Source organism: Grus americana, chromosome 3 (genome assembly GCF_028858705.1).
Source record: "Grus americana isolate bGruAme1 chromosome 3, bGruAme1.mat, whole genome shotgun sequence".
Lineage (NCBI taxonomy): Eukaryota > Metazoa > Chordata > Aves > Gruiformes > Gruidae > Grus > Grus americana.
The window spans coordinates 88,246,949-88,265,221 of NC_072854.1; the positions used below are offsets into that span (position 1 = coordinate 88,246,949).

Genomic DNA, 18,273 nt, shown 5'->3' on the forward strand with positions numbered 1-18,273 from the left:
ATGCGCGCAGGAGCTTCCGGTGGGCAGCGATGGCGGCGCTGTGGGACTTCGGCGTGAGGGACCCGAAGAAGGTGGGTGGCGACAGCGGCGAGGAGGAAGAGGAGGACGGTGAAGAAGGAGAAGATGGAGATGCCGAAGGGTTCACGCTGGACGAGGTGCTGCGCCTCGGCGGCACCAAGGTAAGGAGAGAGGCGGGAGGGAGCGGGAGCACGTGGCGGCCGGGCTCCCCCCTGCCCGGGACCCCCCCTGCCCGGGACGGGCCCTTGTGGGGGACGAGGTGTGGGGGGTGGTGGGGGGCAGCCGTTGGGAGCGCGCGACCTGGCGCCAGGTCAGCCTGTAACGGCCGTGCGGTGCCGCCCGCAGCAAGACTACGTGATGCTGTGCGCCGTGGACGAGGCGGAGGAGATGGTGGACGGCGGCAAGAAGGACGCGATCGACGACCTGAAGGAAGGGGAGCTGGAGGCCTTCGTTGGCTCCCTGGGGCTCGGCAAGTATGCGAAAAGTTGCCTCGTGGTGGAGGAGGACGAAGATGACGGGGGCAGCGAGGAGCAAGAGAAGCCCCCAAAGAAAGAGAAAAGCAAGAAAGAAACTAACCCTCCTTCGTTAGAGGGGAAAAAAGAAAAAAAAATCAAGGAAAAGGCCAGCAGTGTGAAAGACAGCAAGAAGAAGGAAGCTGGTGGTGATCAGGACCAGCACCTTTCAGCAAAGAAAGAAAAGCTGGAAGACTATTTTGAATTTCGTGCTAGGCAGGTGATACTGATCAAATCAGGGGGCAAATGGTATGATCTAGAATACACCAATGAATTCTCTTCAGAGCCACAAAATCAGATGCTTCTGACCAAGTATAAGGCCTTGGCCCAAAAGCTGTACCAGCATGAGATAGATCTGTATAAGAATAAGACAGATTATCAGAAGGGGGCCTCTTCAGCGTGGATGAAAACTGTTGTGTCGTCAGGTACGTTGGCTGACAGGATGGCAGCGATGACCCTTCTCATTCAGGACAGTGCTGTCCACAGTCTCCAGTTTGTTGAGAACTTGGTAAACCTCATAAAGAAAAAGGGCAGCAGGAACCAGAGCCTCATGGCTTTGGATACTTTCAAGGAGCTTCTCATTTCAGATCTCTTACCAGACAATCGGAAATTATGGTCTTTCTCCCAGCGACCATTTAACAACATAGAGAAGATGTCGAGTGGCAACAGGGATTCAAGAGACAGACGATTAATACTGTGGTACTTCGAGCATCACCTGAAACTGCAGGTGGCAGAGTTTGTGCAAGCGTTAGAAACACTGAGTCATGATTGTCTTACGGCAACGAAATCCCGAGCGCTGGCAGTTTCCCATGAGCTTCTCTGTAACAAGCCTGAGCAGGAGAAAGTTCTACTTGTTCAGCTGGTAAATAAACTGGGAGACCCTCAGAATAAAATCGCCACCAAAGCCTCTTATCTTTTAGAGACGTTACTTCACAAGCATCCAAATATGAAGGGAGTAGTGTGCAGTGAGGTGGAGAGGCTTTTGTACCGGTCAAACATTAATGTGAAAACTCAGTATTACGCCATTTGCTTTCTAAATCAGATAGTCCTCAGTCATGAAGAAAGTGCATTGGCTAACAAACTGATAACTTTATACTTTTGCTTTTTTCGGAACTGCATTAAGAAAAAAGATGTTGAATCCAAAATGCTCAGTGCTCTTCTTTGTGGGGTAAACAGAGCTTACCCTTATGCTGAGACTGGTGATGAAAAAGTGAAAGAACAAATGAACACGTTGTTCAAAGTTCTGCATCTTGTGAACTTCGGTACCAGTGTCCAGGCCCTGATGTTACTGTTTCAAGTGATGGACTCTCAGCAGACTGTATCGGACAGGTACTACGCAGCACTATACAAGTAAGTCAGAGGTTTGCATTTTATGCATTACATTTTATGAGGGAGTGACCGTTAATTTAAAGTTGTAGAAACACTAGTTTTGCTTTTAAGATCTTGCGAGTGTTGCGTCTCGTTGTCTAAAAATTTCTGATGTTTTGTATGAGCTAGAAGAAAAAGCATATGATTTCTTTGACTTAACGTGGGGATAAAACAAGTGGTAGTGATAGGTCCTGAGAATTTCATCCTTTGCACTGTTTTCTGGTGGCATGTTTTAATTCCAGATATTATTTGAAACTAATAGATAACTACTTCTGAAGTAATTTGTACAGGTGCAGTGGCTTAGTCACATAATAACCTAAAATCTTGTTTCCTTTGTTTCATACAGGGGATGGGGAAATATTATGTTGACAAATTATTTAGATGATTTAATTTGTATGCTTGGAAAGCTTTATGTTATAAAAGTATCTCTTTTTTTTTGTCCCAACTGATTGTTTAGAGTCTTTGTAGGATCCTTACAGGCTTCTGTTTAGTTGACCAAAGGGAAGTCACTGATTTTTAAAAAGGGAACTCAGGTTCCTCCAGAATGTGCAATGTATTTAGGGGCCTTCCTGTGCCTGATAGTCTGGGAAAAAAGTGGAGTAGAAAATGAACTTGTCAGCACACACATCCGGTCTTGATTATGAAGCATGCTAATTGCTAACCATTTTCTTTCTATTTTTTTGAACATCTGAATAAATCAAATAAGTTTTTTACTTTGAATATGTCAAATTTTGAAACTGTTTTCAGTTGAACTCAGTTTCTTTATATTTTCGTACAGTTTTTTTTTACTTACTGACACAGGTGGTTTTTTAATCTTCAGCGTCTCATATATATCTAGAAATATTTCACAGCCGTTGACAGTTCAGGGTTGATCGTAATAGTTTTGAGTATCAGGGAACAAGCTGTCATTGGTCTTTTTGATGGTGCTCTGAAAAATGTGGATGATTGTTGTTAATAGCAATTATTCTCTTATGTGTGTTACGACAATCAGCAATATTTTCCCCTGTGTGTTCTACAGGAAGCTTCTAGATCCTGCTTTAGCAACCTGCTCCAAGCCATCCATGTTTCTTAATCTTGTCTATAAATCTCTGAAGGCAGATGTAGTGTTACGGCGCGTGAAGGCCTTTGTGAAGAGGTTACTTCAAGTCACTTGTGGACAAATGCCACCCTTCATTTGTGGAACCCTGTACCTTCTGTCTGAGCTTCTGAAAATAAAACCGGAATTAAGGCTCCAGTTACAGGATCATGTGGTATAAGATGATTAATTTATCTCATTGTTTTTCTCAGTAAGAGCTAGTTTCATAAGCACCTTTCCCTAACCTGTTTATTAACAACCTGAGGGTTTGCTAATGTTGTGGGAGAAAGCACTTGAACAATTAAAAATGTGTATAGATGAGGGTGTTTTAAGCATTCTAGCAGGTCCTACGGGCTTCATTCATGGAGAGAGGATTATTTTGCTAAATGCTGTATAAGTAAGCAGGTAAACATTCTTCACTCAAAAGCTTTGTCAAAACATGGCCTGTTTGTTTCTTCTGTCTGCAGTCTCTGAGGTATAGCTAGGCAGGACAAGAATTTTTTTTTTTCTTCTTTCTTCAGGCAGGGAGGGACTATTACACTTGTGTGATCTAAGCTGTAAAGTTCAATTTTAAGTCCTGTATTAAACCCGAAAATCTGTATTGCTTAAACATTGGCCATAATTTGTTTATATTTTTGTAAGTAGCTTCTTAAGTGCTGTATGTGCATTTTTCTAGTAAATCAGAATAAAACTGGAAAGGAAAACTGTTTGGTAACGTTTTTTGTTGTTTAGGAGTCAGATGATGAAGAGTGCTTTAAGGATCAAGAAGAGGCTGAAGAGGATGAGGAAAAATTTGTGGATGCAGACAAAGAAGTAGAAGGTGAAGAGAAGAGCACAATGGAAAATTCTAAAACAAACGACTCGAATTCAACAGCCTCGTGGGTGCATCATCTGAATATGGGAGGTAAATTAGCAAGAAAATGTAATTCATTTAACTTCTAATACTCTGTAACAGTGATGTGTTGATCAAGACTTGTAAAATTAAGTAATTAAACCATTAGTTTTTCAAATTGAAGTTTGATTCAAAGCAATCAGTCAGAATAATTTATCTGTTAGCTCAGGAGTGATGAAGAGACCATGAATCTGCTAGCATGTTTCACTTTAAGCAGTTTATTGCGTTTGTGCCTAAGCAGTAAACAGGCTTGGGATTTTTTGCTTCCAAGTTCATACACCTTTAGAGCGATGTAGCCAAGGTTAGGACATGTAACTGATCATTCGCTTGTGAAGCTTGCTAGAACAGTTTGTTTAGCTTTGAACCTGCTCGAGGACCTTTTGGGACAGAGCAGAGCTTTTCAGGAGCTTCCTTGGAAGCACGTAGGAACTCACCTGTGTGCCTCATCATACACTGGGGAAGGGCAGCTGAATATAACCCTTACTTGCTACTGAACGAATCTGTGGCCTGTCCAGCTAAGAATGATGGGCAGCATTACTGTCGTGGTGGAATGAATGCAATACTCTCATAAAGTTGCCTGAGGAAATGTAAGTTGTTTTCATCTCCTCTGCCCTCAGGGAGGAAGAGTGGAGCTTCATACGATCCTATGCACCGAAGTCCTTTATACTGTGGTGCTGAAAGAACCAGCCTTTGGGAACTGAAGAAGGTAAAGCATTCTTACTTTGCTGATTATAGTGTTTCTTAGTGTGGCCCTTGCATTGAGAGAAGAAAATTAACTTGGTTATTCTTGGAGTAGCTACCTGGGTAGCATAACAGAAAGGTTAAATGCCACAGTCTTCAGCTTTAAGCTTGTATATGTTACATACAACGCCGATATTCCGGAGTAGGGAATAGGAATTCTTAAGTGGAGATTTGAACAATAATAATCTTTTTGACTTTTGGATCTTTGCTTTGTGTCAATAAAGCTTTTTAGTGTTCAATTAAATAAAATTGTAAGTGAGGATGCGTTTAGTTAATGCAAACAAAAGATGAGAACTTGAAGTTCTTCAGTGGTTCGAGGGCAGAGCATGTCAGCCTTGCACTACCACCTGCATCTGCACATTATCTGTTGATTTATAGAGTGCTTTTATGGCATAATGGTGTTGTCAGGAGTTGGATATGTTAATGTGAATAATGATTGCATTTATTTTTAAAGTAGAAATAAATTATTCATGTTTTTTCAGCTTTCTGAACATTTTCATCCATCTGTGGCCCTCTTCGCAAAAACAATTCTAGAAGTAAGTGCTTTTACTAGTCTGTAGCTTCGAAGTTTGACTTTTACGTTACTTGTCTTTTGCCATTCGAAAAAGTACTTTATAAAGCCTCCTTGCACTCTGCAGCTAACTAGCAGCTCTGCAGCACTGTAACACACACTCAGATGCAAAGCTTTGCATGGAATTAAAGTGTTTTATCTAAAGGAGACTGCTCATGGAAGTAATTAACTTGGTAAAAATGTGGTTATTACATGATTCTTAAAGCTTTTTTAGAGTTTTGGTCTCTCTTTTTATTTAAAATGGGTTTTTTATGTGGGGAACTCTGCTGTTGGAACAAATTCTTTTTTAATACTGTTGTGGTATCATGCCAAAAATACTCAAACCTACACAAATACATATTTAAAATACTTTAATTTGAATATATGGTATCCAATTAGTACTGAGTATTAACTGCTATTAGCACAGTACGTTGCAAGGCAGTTCATCACTGAAATGAAGTGAAAGAGGTGTTTTTAGTTAAGAAAATACTGAAATTCCAAAAAATAAGAACCTGTACAAGAGCGTATTATGTGATGAAGCATCTCCAAGTCTTTGTCTTTTTAAAGTGTGGTTTAATGTTGTTCTTGGACTGAGTCCTCTGTGTTTAGTTGCTGTCTTTCTAAAATGAAGACCTTAATGATTTTTTGCTTTTTTCTTCCTCCAGGGAAATCACATTCAGTACTCTGGTGACCCTTTGCAGGATTTCACATTAATGAGATTCTTGGATCGCTTTGTGTACAGAAATCCCAAACATCATAAAGGCAAAGGTACGAACTTGTCTGTACATATTAGCATATGATACTGATTATTGATGATGACCTAACTCTTTTCCTCTCAGATTGCCAAGTAACCCTTTGTGCTTGTCAAGTTACTCGGGGTACATGTGGTGCAACAGAGGAGTGGGATCAGTCTTGAGGGCTGCAGGAGAGATGTCTGCAAGTCACCTGTCTGACAGTCACATACTGCTGCCTCTCACGCCTGCAGCGCAGAAATTGCTAACCTAGCAGGAATAAGCAAACTGATAGGGGAATGTAAAGACTACAGAATGGTTGAGGTTGGGAGAGACTTCTGGAGGTCGTCTGCTCAAGCAGGGCCACCTAGAGCGGGCTGCCCAGGCTATCCAGATGGCTTTCGAATGTCTCCAAGAATGGAGACCCCACAGCATCTCTGGGCAACCTGTGTCAGCGCACAGTTCCCCTCAGAGTGAAACAGTATTTCCTGATGTTCAGATGGAGCCTCCTGTGTTTCACTGTGTGCCCATCACCTCTTGCCCTGTCATGGGCACCACTGAAGTGCCCACCTCTGTCTTCTTTACACCCTCACTTCAGGTATTTCTATTCATTGATGAGATTCCCCCTGAGCCTCCTCTTCTCCAGGCTGAACAATCGTAGCGTTCTCAACCTTTCCTCACAGGAGAGATGCTCCAGACCCTTCATCATCTTAGTGGCCCTTTGCTGGACTCTCTCCAGTAGATCCATGTCTGTCTTTACTGGGGAGACCACACCTGGAGTGCCGTGTCCAGGATCACCTCCTTCCACCTGCTGGCAACACTCCACTTAATGCAACTCAGGGTACTGTCAGCCTGTTTTGCCGCTAGGGCACATTGCTGGCTCACGGTCAACTATGGTGTCCAGCAGAACACCCAGGGTCTTTTCTGCCATCTGCTTTCCAGCTCGGGAGCCCCCAGCACATGCTGGTGCATGGGGTTGTTCCTCCCCCGGCGCAGGGCTTTGCGCTTCCCATTGAACTGCGGGAGGTTCCTGTCAGCCCATTTCTCCAGTCTCCTGAGGTCCTTAGGGATGTCAGCAAAATCCTCTGGTGTATCAGCCACTCCTCACAGTTTTGCATCAATAGTAATGAAGTAATTTGTTTTTAATTTATGTTCTGCTACAGAAAACACCAGCAGTGTGGTAATGCAGCCGAAGAAGAAGCAGTTTATGAAGGATATGCAGAATCTTGCAGGTAAGCCAGCCCCTTTTCAGTTAAGATGATGACAGCTAGACATGTAGACGTGTGTCATCTATGTGGTCTATACTGTTTCTTTTAGCAATAAAAGAAAGTCTTGTCCATCGGGAGTGCAGTGGGGGTGTCCGATGTTTGGGATCAGGTCTAATCTCCTTGTAAGGGTGCATGAAATCTCCACAGCTGAAACTTTGGATCCATTGAATCATTTTAAGAACAAATGACGTAAAGTCAGTTACCCCAACTGTTAGCCTATGAGTAGGAAAATGCTTTGTCTTCTACTGTAGCACTTGGCTTTAAACACCGCATTTTTTTTAAGACATTTCTTTTCTCTCTGTTTTTCCCCCTAATTGTCAATTAGTTTCTATTGTAGCAATTCCTTTTTCTCAGGCAGCGCATGATGAAGATCGTACCTTCTGTTTAGCCATCCCATTCAGAAAATGTATAACAGCAAAGTTCAAAGCTACTGAAAACTGCATGCCTTGTTTTATGTGCTGTTTTTGCTATGACATGTGTATGCTTCCTATCCTTCTCTTACGCTAAGTTGTCTTTTTCCTGCATCCCAGTAAAAGGAAATATGCTCCCTGGGTAAAGAGTAGATTTGCAATCTTGTACAAAAAGTTTAGAACCTTGTTCCAAATTTGCTTATAGCTGGTAATGTGACCACTTGGGGTGGGGGGGGGAAGGCTAAAAAAAAAAGCCTTAGAATTTATTCCAGCTAATAATATTTCTAGTTAGAGCAATCTGTTAGGCTACTAACCTCAGAGGAATGTGAATTTATAAAATACTAACTAAATTTTCTACTCACAAACATGCCCTTCTTATGCCTGGCATCCTAGTTTTACAAATAATTTTTTTTAAAGTTCTTAAAAATATCTGAAATTATATAAAATCTATAAAACATATGCTGATGTAGTGGTAGTTAATATAGTAGTATTGTGTGGTTAATGTTTTTATTTACTTCCAACATCATATAAGAACTTCTGTTCTGCTTGTTACGATTGAACAATGACTTAATCTGAGAAAATGGATTTATATAATGATTTAAATCACATTAAGCTCTTTCATTAAATGATATGGATTACTCCATACAATGCCACAGCTGCAGCTATTGTTAGGATTAGTGTAAGGTATCCTTGGCACTGTTATTTTGCTAAGAGTCTTCCTGCCCCCAGAAAGAGGCTGCCTTTTGTCTAGTCCCACTGTTTCCAGCGATTAAGGGCAGGATTTGGTGATAAGAACCAGCAGTTAAAAAATCAGGGTAAACCATCAGCAAAACATGCTGCTTGAGGACAGAAGAGGTACCATCTTCAGTGGTAGAATCTCTGTACCATTCCCAGGGATGTGCTTTCCTCTAACTGTGGGTCTGTTGGGTTGCACAAGAGGTTTTAGTTATAGATTAGCTGATGTACCTTTACTGATGTGTGGGTTTATGGCTATCAAAGTTTAAATTAGGAATTTTTACCTAGAATGCATTTGAAGGTACAGCTTGTTTATTGTATTCTTTAGTTTATTCTGAGTTGAAGGAGCAGACTGAGCATTTAGAACTGGATTTGAGGAATATAAGTGTTCTACAAATGAAACATCTGATATAAAAATACGGATATATTAACGTGGCTACAGAAATCTGCACTTGTTGCATGTAGCTGGTCTCTGCTGAGGCTTAGAGAACTGAGATTGCCAGTCCTCTGGTACCTTCTACCTTCTCTTCATTTGAAGAGTCCTTCTGTGAGTCTGCTGATCTGGTTTCAAAAACTTTGGACCCTTGTTGCTCTAGAAAATATTATAATCTGTGCCCACTGAGATAATCAGTAGCTCTTGCTCCTTTGATTTTCTGAGGTGGAGGAGGGAAGAGGAATGTATGAGGGTAAAAAGCTTCTCCATAGGGGACCTGATCAATACCCTAGTCAATCTGCTGTTACAGTGTCATATTTTGCCTCAGTTCCTCGGAAATGGAGGCAGGGTGAGGCTTGCTCCCTTCCTCAGCACACTCAGCTGGTGTATGGTCCTGCCTTGCAGCTGCTGATGAGCATTTCTACTGCCATGAGTGCTGGGCAGAAGTGGTTCCCAATGATTTAGTGCATGATAGCGAGTTTATCTTACTGCCTTTTTTTTTTTCTTCTTTTTTTAAAATGCATTCCTGCTGTAGGTGATTGCGAAACCTCCATTGCTGATCCATAAATTAGAACCTGGTTAAGGCTGTGCCTCTTGAGTTTTTCCATGGGGTCTGCTCACATTCAAGTATCAGTGTATACACTGAGAACTGTTGGTTTGAAGAGGTTTTGAGATAAGCTCCACTTTATTTAATGGATGACACCGGATATCTGTGTACTTCTGTCTGTGAATGCTGTTTAACCTTTTAAAAGAATAACAATCGTTTCAACTTGAGGTAAAATCAGGGTTTTTTTTTTGTTTTTGCAGTTAACAGTAAGGAATTCCGTACCAAAGATGAAAGCAAAATCCCTGTGGATGAAGTGTTTTTTCACAGGTAATGAAATACTTGTGAACATTCATTTTAAGTGTTGTTTTTTAATGCAATGCCATCAAAATCCATTACATTTCATAAGTATTATCTGGTATTCCAAGTGTTGGCAAAATTTGATTGAGTGACTTGTGATATTACTTTCCTTAGAATGTAATTTCAACATTTGTCAAAAGTGCTTAGGAAAGAATATCACTTATGAACAAAGGCAATCAATGCTTGTAGTCTAAAGTAAGGTGACATTGTAATAAAGAAGCCTTAAACAATGCGTAATGATGTATGTCTTGTGGGTTGTAATTCTTATGCATTAGAAGTAGATTTATAAAAACCTGGAATATACCCTACTTATGTTATTAGCATCAAAGCTTATTAGAATGGAACAATGCAAAAAAAGTCAGAGGAGCTAGTTTTCTGTGTATTTATTCTTTTATTATTCATAGTTCTTTCCATTTAGTTGGCTTTCCTTTCAGATGATGATATAAAAATGCAGCTCTAACACGAAAATTGAAGTGATACGTATTTGGCAAAGATTTGTTCTTTAATGAGATCAAAAATACTGGTTACCTGTAAGTGTCTCCTTAGGAAATCAGTGTTTGAATTAACTTCATTTATTTTATTTATTTATTTTGTTTGTTTTTGTTTAATATATTCATTGCTGTAGGGGCTTTAAAAATTTTTTGAAGTATCAGGTTAATGGAATTTACCAATTTTAATTAATTGATATTACAATATTGAGGAATATAATATTAATAAATAAATAAAATAGTGGTATTAATTTTGAGATTAAAGAAAACCAGCTTCAAAACATGTCCCTGCCTGAAAAGTCAACAGTCTTGTTCCATTAAAGATGATTGAAACTGAGATTACACATTTAAAGTCTTCCATACGAAGCGCTGTACTCTTTTGCTCTTGTATATGATCAAAATTGCCTTCTGTGTTTGGTGGTTCTTTAATATGAAATGAAGGAGGGAAAGTAGTTTAAAACGACTGACACAACGTAAAACTAAACACACAAAAGAGCAAGGCTATGGGGGAAAATTTAATAGAACTTAATGGGCAAATCTCTTTTACAGATTTTTTTTTTTCCTCCCCCAATTAGATTCAAGTTGAACTTGATCCTTTCTTCCTTATCAGTATAAGGCAGATTTTCACATCTATCTTGTGCCCTTTTATAAATTCACTATGTTCAGAATAATATCTGGCACCTTTGGCTGTGAAATTTCTTTGGTTTAAATCTTACGGTAGTGGTCTACTGTTTGAAAAACAAAGAAAATACAAATCTCTGATTTGAGATGTGTTTCAAACCATTGCAATTTTCAACTGGCAACATACATGTAAAACAATCTGCAGGTTGGTTTGTTTTTTTAAAAACTTGTCATAAAAATCATCACCTGTAATTTTGTGTCTAAGAGCAATATATTATTTCAGATTTTATTCAAAGTTTGATAAGAAGAGAGAGAAACAAAAGCGTCAGGATGATGAAGAAAGCGTGGAAGATGTAGATGATGATGAATTTGAAAGAGCATTGGGTAAGGTTCTGTTTTTCCTTGCAGTAACTATCCTAATATTTTCTGCAGTTGCAAATTGTTATTTTATCCTTTTTGTAGTTTATATTGTATAAAAGAGCCAGATACAGGAATATGGAAGTGGAAGAAAACTGGCTTTCCAATTCCCCTTCTGTGCTACTACGGGCAGCAGTTCATACTTCCCCTCCCATAAGCCAACTGATGGCCCTCTTGTAAAGAGGTCTGGCTCTCACCGCTCTGGTATCATTCAGCTTGTTCACATGGTTGGAAATTGCTGATTTTGAACACAAGTTCATTTCATGCCTTTTTGTTCTTTTCCTAATGTAGTCTAAGAGTTAAGTAACTTTTCCTAACAGCATAACATTTGCCTTTATTCTTTTCCTTACTGCTTGGCCTTTTTCAATCTTCCTTACAGTTTCTCTTATCATTCCTAACATCTTTCATGAGGTTATTTGTTCAGTTAGGTCCTTGGCAAACTTCTGTGGTAGTCTTAGCTCTTCCTGTAGCATGTACTTTGTTTGCCTTTTTTTAGAAAATGTCCAGTTGGCTTTAGGTAACTGTTTTGTGGAGTGTTTTTCTATAGGAGTAAGGGCCCTTTGGTATCAGAGCCCTTTTTATATGATCTGCATCAGTAATACTGTGCAGGTAAATGATACCTAAAAATAATGTATTTTTAATGACTCCACATTTCTTTGTTTGACTTTTTTTTGTGGTAATAAACATTTTTTTTCTCCCTAGATACATTTGAAGCTGCTGATAATGCCATTGACGTTGGCCAGGATGACCTTGATTTTGCTGGGTAAGTCTTTAAATTGGTTCTTTCATGTCTTGTTTTAATCTCAAAATTGGATAGACATTTTTCAAAAATACTCAGAATATCACCTTGCAAAACAAGGCACTAGCAGTTGAACGCTGGGTAATGCTGCTTTTCTGCATCTCATAATGGGGCATCGTGATCATGTGGTGCTTACAGTCTGCGGGCTTGACACGTGAGATGTAGTATTTTACTTACACAATGCAGTGACCCAGTAAGCAAGGTAAAATCTTACTTGTTTTTCATTGTCTCAGGTTTCTGTTTGAGAATTCTCAAGTACGAAAGTAAGCAGAATGAGGCATAATGGTACTGCTGCTGTAAGGACTGGTTGCAACTAGACCTAAGGCAATAAATAAATTTTGTGGAATCCAGAATCACAGAGCTCAATTCTCAGGAAGTCAGCAGTTTCATTAATCATAGAATCATTTAGATTGGAAAAGACCTTTAAGATCATCGAGTCCAACCATGAATGATTAAGTAGCCTCTTTTTTACTTAAAGTGTCTGCAGTATAGCTTTTGAATCAGCACAGAAATGTTTTTTCTTGAGGTGAAAGGAGAATTAAATTAAGCTTTAATTAATTAAAACTTAAACTTCTAGTGAAACCTGAACATTTTTGTGATCCAGACTGGTGTAAGTAAAAATTAGCAAAGAGGAGACAAAATACAAGCAACCATCTAGTACATAAAAAGCCATGTTTCCTTTCTTATGAAGAAAAAAAAAAGTCGTCTTATTTCTCCATTGAGTAGATTTGCTAGAGGTGCCAGCAGGTTGTGTGTTTTACAGAAAGACTTCCTGAAAAGGAGCAAAGGCACGTAGGAGATAAAATACTGAAGCTGACGTTTCTATTAATTTCAGAGTAGGATTCTCTCCAGGACGTCTTAAAATGGTTGACTTTTACGTTCCATAGGCTGATGTTGAAAACATACCTGAGCGCGTAATAAATGTTTCTTAGGTCTCAGCCTACATTTACAGTAGTTTGCAATGATGTCGAACTTCTCTAACATAGTGTTTGCCAGTAGATAGATGTTATCTGGATGCAAACAGTATTTTGCCAGATGAAATGCTAAGCTTGTTACATGTTTTTTTAGTAATATAAAAAAGAAAACAGAAGGTGGTAAGAAAGGCCAAAGAAACAAGGAGTCCAGTGCTGACTGGGAGGATTCTGATGATGAAGATGAATTCAGTGATCTGGATGATGAGGAAGTCTCCTTAGGAAGTATGGAGGAAGATTTTGGAGAAGATATGGATGAAGAGGGAGGTGTATTTATGGATGTGTCTGATGATGATAACAGCCTAGGTAAAGTACCATTTATTACCAAAAAACAAGAAGAAAAAGCTTTAGAAATAGGTTATTTAATGTCATTACATGTATAAATTCAGGTTTAGTTCCCTAGGTGGGAGGTTTGGCTTTTAAGTATGAAGTGACAAGTCTTTCTCTGGACAATGAAGTCTGAAGAGAAACATTTCCTGGCACAGTCTCCTAAGTGAGAGTGGGAATTGGGCATCTGGGTATAAAAACTTGCAAACAAGACACATTTCTTTCATTCCAAAAACATTGGCAGTAACTTAAGTAGCTTTACACACAAATAACTGGCTACAGTAGGCAGAAATATTAAAAGATCTCAAAAAGAAAAATAAAAAAAAAATCTGGTACTTGGTAATTTTTTTTATTTCTTTAGACCTAGTTAATGTTGTTTGGTTTTTTTTTTTAGATGAGGTAACTTTTATTTAAATAGCTGTCTCATAAGTAACAGCTTATTCTTCTAATACAGCTATGCACCCAGATTTTTATTATCACCATAATAATAACTGGTCATTGCACTTGCATGGTTTATTATCTTTTCAACTAAAAGTATACACTTTATGTGGCTGGAAAAGCACAGATCAATGGAGTATTTCAACTAATAACTTAAAGTTGCAGGAAAATGATTGAGGGCAGAGGAGATAAACTATTCATACAGCTGTTAACACATTAATCTTTCATTAGATGATTATTTCACCAAACTTCCCAAGCAGACATTCAAGGTTTACATAACACCTGCTTTTAGCCTTCATATTTTATGTATCTTAGTATCGTATTTCATTGCTTTTTGGTGCTGTGGGGAAAAAAAAAAGCGTAAAGAATGGCACACCACTGACCAATTTTTAATTGTCTGGGTTGAAGAAATCCCAGATTTGGTTGTGTGCACTGTGTTTTAAACTTTTAAAAAGTAAAGACTCGGACCATTATGACAAATATGCCTAAAAAGAAGTTTTAATCTCTGCTCTAAATACATGTACATGGTGTGAGAAAGAGGGATTGATGTATCTTTTTTTTCTTTCTGTCAGATCCAAACAGTGACAAGCAATTGAAGTCTGTTGGTAAAAAGGGCAAGAGAAAGAAAGATATGAATTTTGTGGGATCATTTGAAGGTAAGGAAACACTGCCATGATTTCCATTTGAGAAGGTTTAATACAAATAGAGGGTCTGAAAAACTTTGGAATCAGAGGGTTTTAGTACAGCAGTACAGTAGATTATCTATGCTTTTGCATCTGGGTTCAGATAAATGAAAAGGAGGGTGGCCTAATTCAGAGTCACAATCTGCTGTTGAAGGACTGAGAACTGGAGGAATTTTGAAGGAAGCATGGAATTGTACTGGTGGTTTGTGCTTCTATTACTAACATCTGATGTACACATTTGTGCTATTCTTGGTTGGAATATTTCCTTTATTTTTTTTAGGGGAGGTTGCAAATAAAGGTTTCTATCACAACTATTTTAGAAGGTCTCATTAAATAAATAAATAAAAACATGTTTTAGTGTCTTTGTGAACTTGAAATTCTGTCTTGTAAGAATAATACTTTTGTTTGAAGGATCCAACCGAGGAAAGAAGAGAAAATTCAAGGATGCCGGTATACTGGCATCTGCAGAAGAGGTGAGTTTGATCAGTCCTTAGCAAAAAAGCGATCAAGCATTTTACTGGTTTCTTCGTAATAAAATACTAAAATTTCTCTCTTTAAAGTTTGGCTATCTGCTGGATGAAAATGCTGGGTCCAAGTTTGACAATATCGGAATGAACGCCATGGCCAACAGAGATAATGCAAGTAAGTACATGCTACAAAGAGCAGATAGCTGTAATGCTGTTTTACTTCTTTCTCTTCAGCTTCTGTACTTAAGAAGATGTACCTTCTTTAACTGAAATACACACGTGGCCAGAAATCACACAGTAGGGGCAGTAGCTTAACGTTGGTAAGACATGACTTAGTTTTCTTCAGTTAGGAGAGATGCCCAGTGACTACTGGAGCGAATAAGGCTTCAGAAAAGAGGAAGAGGCTATCATGTCGCCCTTTCACACTGCAAATAAGGATGGGCAGTATGCTGTTTGTCATGTGTTCGTGGGAATTTTGCTCTGATAAAAGCATGTCCTGGATTCTTGTGACAGCAAGGCATAAGGCATGGCTGTCTTTACCTACCTACCAGAGTATTTCCTTGCAGTATCAGTGAAGCAAAAGTAGTTTCCCAGAAATAATTCTAACAAATTAAATGTGTATATACCGACTGATTTTTACAAGTCTTGCCGGTGTCACCTGAAAAATGTTAACAACAGCACTCAAACACTGTGTAGTCCTAACACAAACATGTCTAGCATTAGTAAAATACAAAGCAACTGCAAGAGCGGTCTTAAACTCTGAAATGGTAGGGCATGTTTTGTGAAATGAAAAAACCAAAACTTTCTCTGGTATAAAAAAAAAAATAATTGGCAGCTTGCACTTTATTAACGCTTATAAATACAGTAGCCAAGTTGTAACTTTTACATGATTCATCTGTATTCCACATCATGGTCAGAAGTATTCATCGGCTCCTTATTTCTCACCTTTCCTCTTACAGATGTCAAACAGATCCAGTGGGAAATAGAGCGTGACAAGTGGCTTCACAATAGGGATGTGAAAAGCATCATCAAAAAGAAGAAACAGTTCAGGCACAGAGGGCTGAAAAACAAGTTCAAAGGCAAGAAATCAAAACGATGAACTGGACATTTTAATGTGGACATTTTTACAATAATTATTTTAGAAGATAATTTTTTAATTAATCACACATCTTTCTTACTTCAGTTCTTGCTGCTTAACCATGCCATTTGGTCATTCTCCCTTATGCCGTGAATTCCAGACCACTCATTGGATTTGTAATACACTGAAAAATAGGAAAATCCATGTCAGCTGTAAGTTGGGCACATCTGAAGGTGAGCCACTCTGTGGCTAGTTTTGTTGGATCTATAGTCCTGAGTACTTCACCCACAAGTCTGACACTCCAGCCACACCTATGCATAACAATAAACACTTCTGCAGCATTTCCTGGGGTAAGTTTTAAGCAGTAATAAAATCAGCTTTATAGGTAAGATGCAACAGAAGCTTCAGCCATCCTTCTGAAACCAACAACTACAAACCTACCTTCCAGAATTGATGGAAACCTCTTCTGCATTTTATATCTGAAATCTGACAAGAAAGATAAATCAATTACCCAACATATTTTAAGACAAATAATTAAATACACTATTTTTCTAACTAGATTAGTTTTACCAAAATTTGTCTGAGCTCCTTAGTTACAGCCACCACTAAATAATGTGATCTGAATTTACTTTTTCTTTTTTTTAAATTGTATCACAGACTGTATTCAGGTTACTCATGTGTGCAGCCCTATCATCATAGTGTTTTCTGAGCTTCCTCACAATTGTTATAACCAAATACAAATTACAGATTCACAGGAAGCTGAATGCCTCTCATAGGTTGACATGCAAATGAAAATTGGGAAAACTACTCTGCTTCCTTATGGAGCTTCAGGTGTTCATTGAATCCTTCTGTGGGCTGCTCTGGCAACCCAGTAGAAAAACATGTAATGATAGCTTTATGCTATTTTAATGATTTACCGCAGCTCATAGAAGGACCTTATCAATGCTAATACTAGCACAAAGAAAGCGGTAAAAGTCTCATTCTGAGCGCACTGAGCTGTTAGATAAGCTCACTGCACTTTACAGAATTACAAGAACTACAGCTTAAGAAAATCTTCTGCAAAGGCATGAGAACTAGGATCTAGAACTGAAAAGAGGGAAGAAATGAGAAGCCATGAATGCTCAGCACCAAGTTCCCAAGACAGGCCAATACATCTGCTCTCCACATTTTGGAGAGTAAAAATGCAAAGAAAGATAGCTTAAGTCTAACAGCCTGCCAGCTCCTGAATCTGGGATAACAAAGGCGGACTGATGTGATGTAGTGTTGGTGCCCTCCCAGCTGCAGTAGCAGCTGCCTTTTGGTTCGCCCTGACCCTGTGGGTAGCAGGAGTGGCTTTCTTGTCCTGCAGGGGCACAGGTCTGTAAAACCAGTGCTGCACCCTGCAGAGTCCTGACTCCAAAATAAGGCCATTGCTGTGCAGAGCAGATCTTGCAGTAACTCGGTGCCTGATTTATTTTTGTGTTACCTAGGAACTGAGTCCTAAGTTTGAGAGTTGAGGGCCTGAAGCCAAATCAGCTGGAAGATGACGCTGGCTGCTTCATGCCAGCTGGGTCTGTTGTCTACCTGGGAAATGTCAAATCCCAGAGCCAGTGAGACCTAGGCATGAGCCAGGGGATCACTTCAAGGGCTGAGCACCAGATGCCTGAAACAGGATCGATTAAATCCTGCCTCATTTTCCGACAGCCTCTCCTTTTTAAGTCCTTATTTGAGCCGATGCTGTTACTGTAAAAACGCACAGGGTTCAGCTTTGTTCCTCGTGGTCGCGTGCTGCCTTTCAAAAGTTTCCCCGCGGTTTTAGTTTTATGAAACTAAAATAGCAGCTTCCCTTCAGGATCCTCCTAACAAGTGACTGCTGTGCACCTACGCTAATACGAGCCAAACTACTGCCCCTCACGCGGCAGGTTTTCTTAAAACACCCGCGCGAGCACGCAGCGCACGCGCCGTGGCGGTGTGAGGCGACACCTCAGGCGGCCCCCGCGTGGAGGAGCTCCTTCCGTCACGGCGGCACCGGCAGCCGCCCCCTCCCCCGGCGGGATGTGACCCCCCCCCCCCCGGCCGCCCCGCCGCACCTTGGCTGCGGTCCATGGCGCGGTAGAGCAGGAGGGCGCCGAGCAGCCCCGCCGCCTCCAGCAGGAGCAGCCCCGTCACGACGCGCCGCGCCATCGCCGCCGCCGAGGCACGGCGCCCTTCCGTTACTGCCGGTAACGGCTGCACATGCGCAGCGCGCCCGCACCGCCTGCGGTCTGCGCACCTTTTCTGCACATGCGGTTCGCGCATGCGCATTCCTTCCTGTCGTGGCCGGCCAGCCCTCCCCCCCCCCCCAGCTAGCCACCGCAGTGCTGGCTTT

General features: G+C 40.2%; 1 protein-coding gene and 1 long non-coding RNA gene across 3 annotated transcripts; one reads left to right on the plus strand and one right to left on the minus strand.

The window, feature by feature from the left end:
- The first annotated feature begins 8 nt into the window (after positions 1-8).
- CEBPZ (CCAAT enhancer binding protein zeta) lies at positions 9-17,602 on the plus strand. 2 transcript variants are annotated; one of them, XM_054822811.1, is made up of 16 exons: positions 9-179; positions 364-1,880; positions 2,917-3,148; positions 3,706-3,877; positions 4,483-4,571; positions 5,089-5,142; positions 5,822-5,924; positions 7,051-7,119; positions 9,541-9,607; positions 11,030-11,130; positions 11,866-11,926; positions 13,031-13,239; positions 14,271-14,354; positions 14,793-14,854; positions 14,942-15,023; positions 15,808-17,602. In XM_054822811.1, exons 1-16 carry the CDS (start codon positions 30-32, stop codon positions 15,945-15,947), a joined length of 3,192 nt encoding a protein of 1,063 aa, XP_054678786.1. In that variant the 5' UTR covers positions 9-29; the 3' UTR covers positions 15,948-17,602. The 2 variants fall into 2 exon arrangements, with proteins under 2 accessions (XP_054678786.1, XP_054678787.1); XM_054822812.1 differs by having other exon boundaries at positions 2,917-3,145.
- LOC129205380 (uncharacterized) lies at positions 13,759-18,162 on the minus strand. Its single transcript, XR_008576706.1, has 4 exons — positions 17,996-18,162; positions 16,368-16,412; positions 16,027-16,110; positions 13,759-15,908 (listed from the first exon to the last, which is right to left on the minus strand). It is a non-coding gene; the product is annotated as an uncharacterized LOC129205380 (long non-coding RNA).
- Positions 18,163-18,273: the final 111 nt, after the last annotated feature.

Excerpts from the sequence above, each read along its gene's own strand:
- CEBPZ (XM_054822811.1), top strand. The coding sequence starts at position 30 with ATGGCGGCGCTGTGGGACTTCGGCGTGAGGGACCCGAAGAAGGTGGGT. Across the intron at positions 3,149-3,705 it reads TCCAGTTACAGGATCATGTG|GAGTCAGATGATGAAGAGTG; the intron begins GTATAAGATGAT and ends TTTGTTGTTTAG. Across the intron at positions 11,131-11,865 it reads TGAATTTGAAAGAGCATTGG|ATACATTTGAAGCTGCTGAT; the intron begins GTAAGGTTCTGT and ends TTTTCTCCCTAG.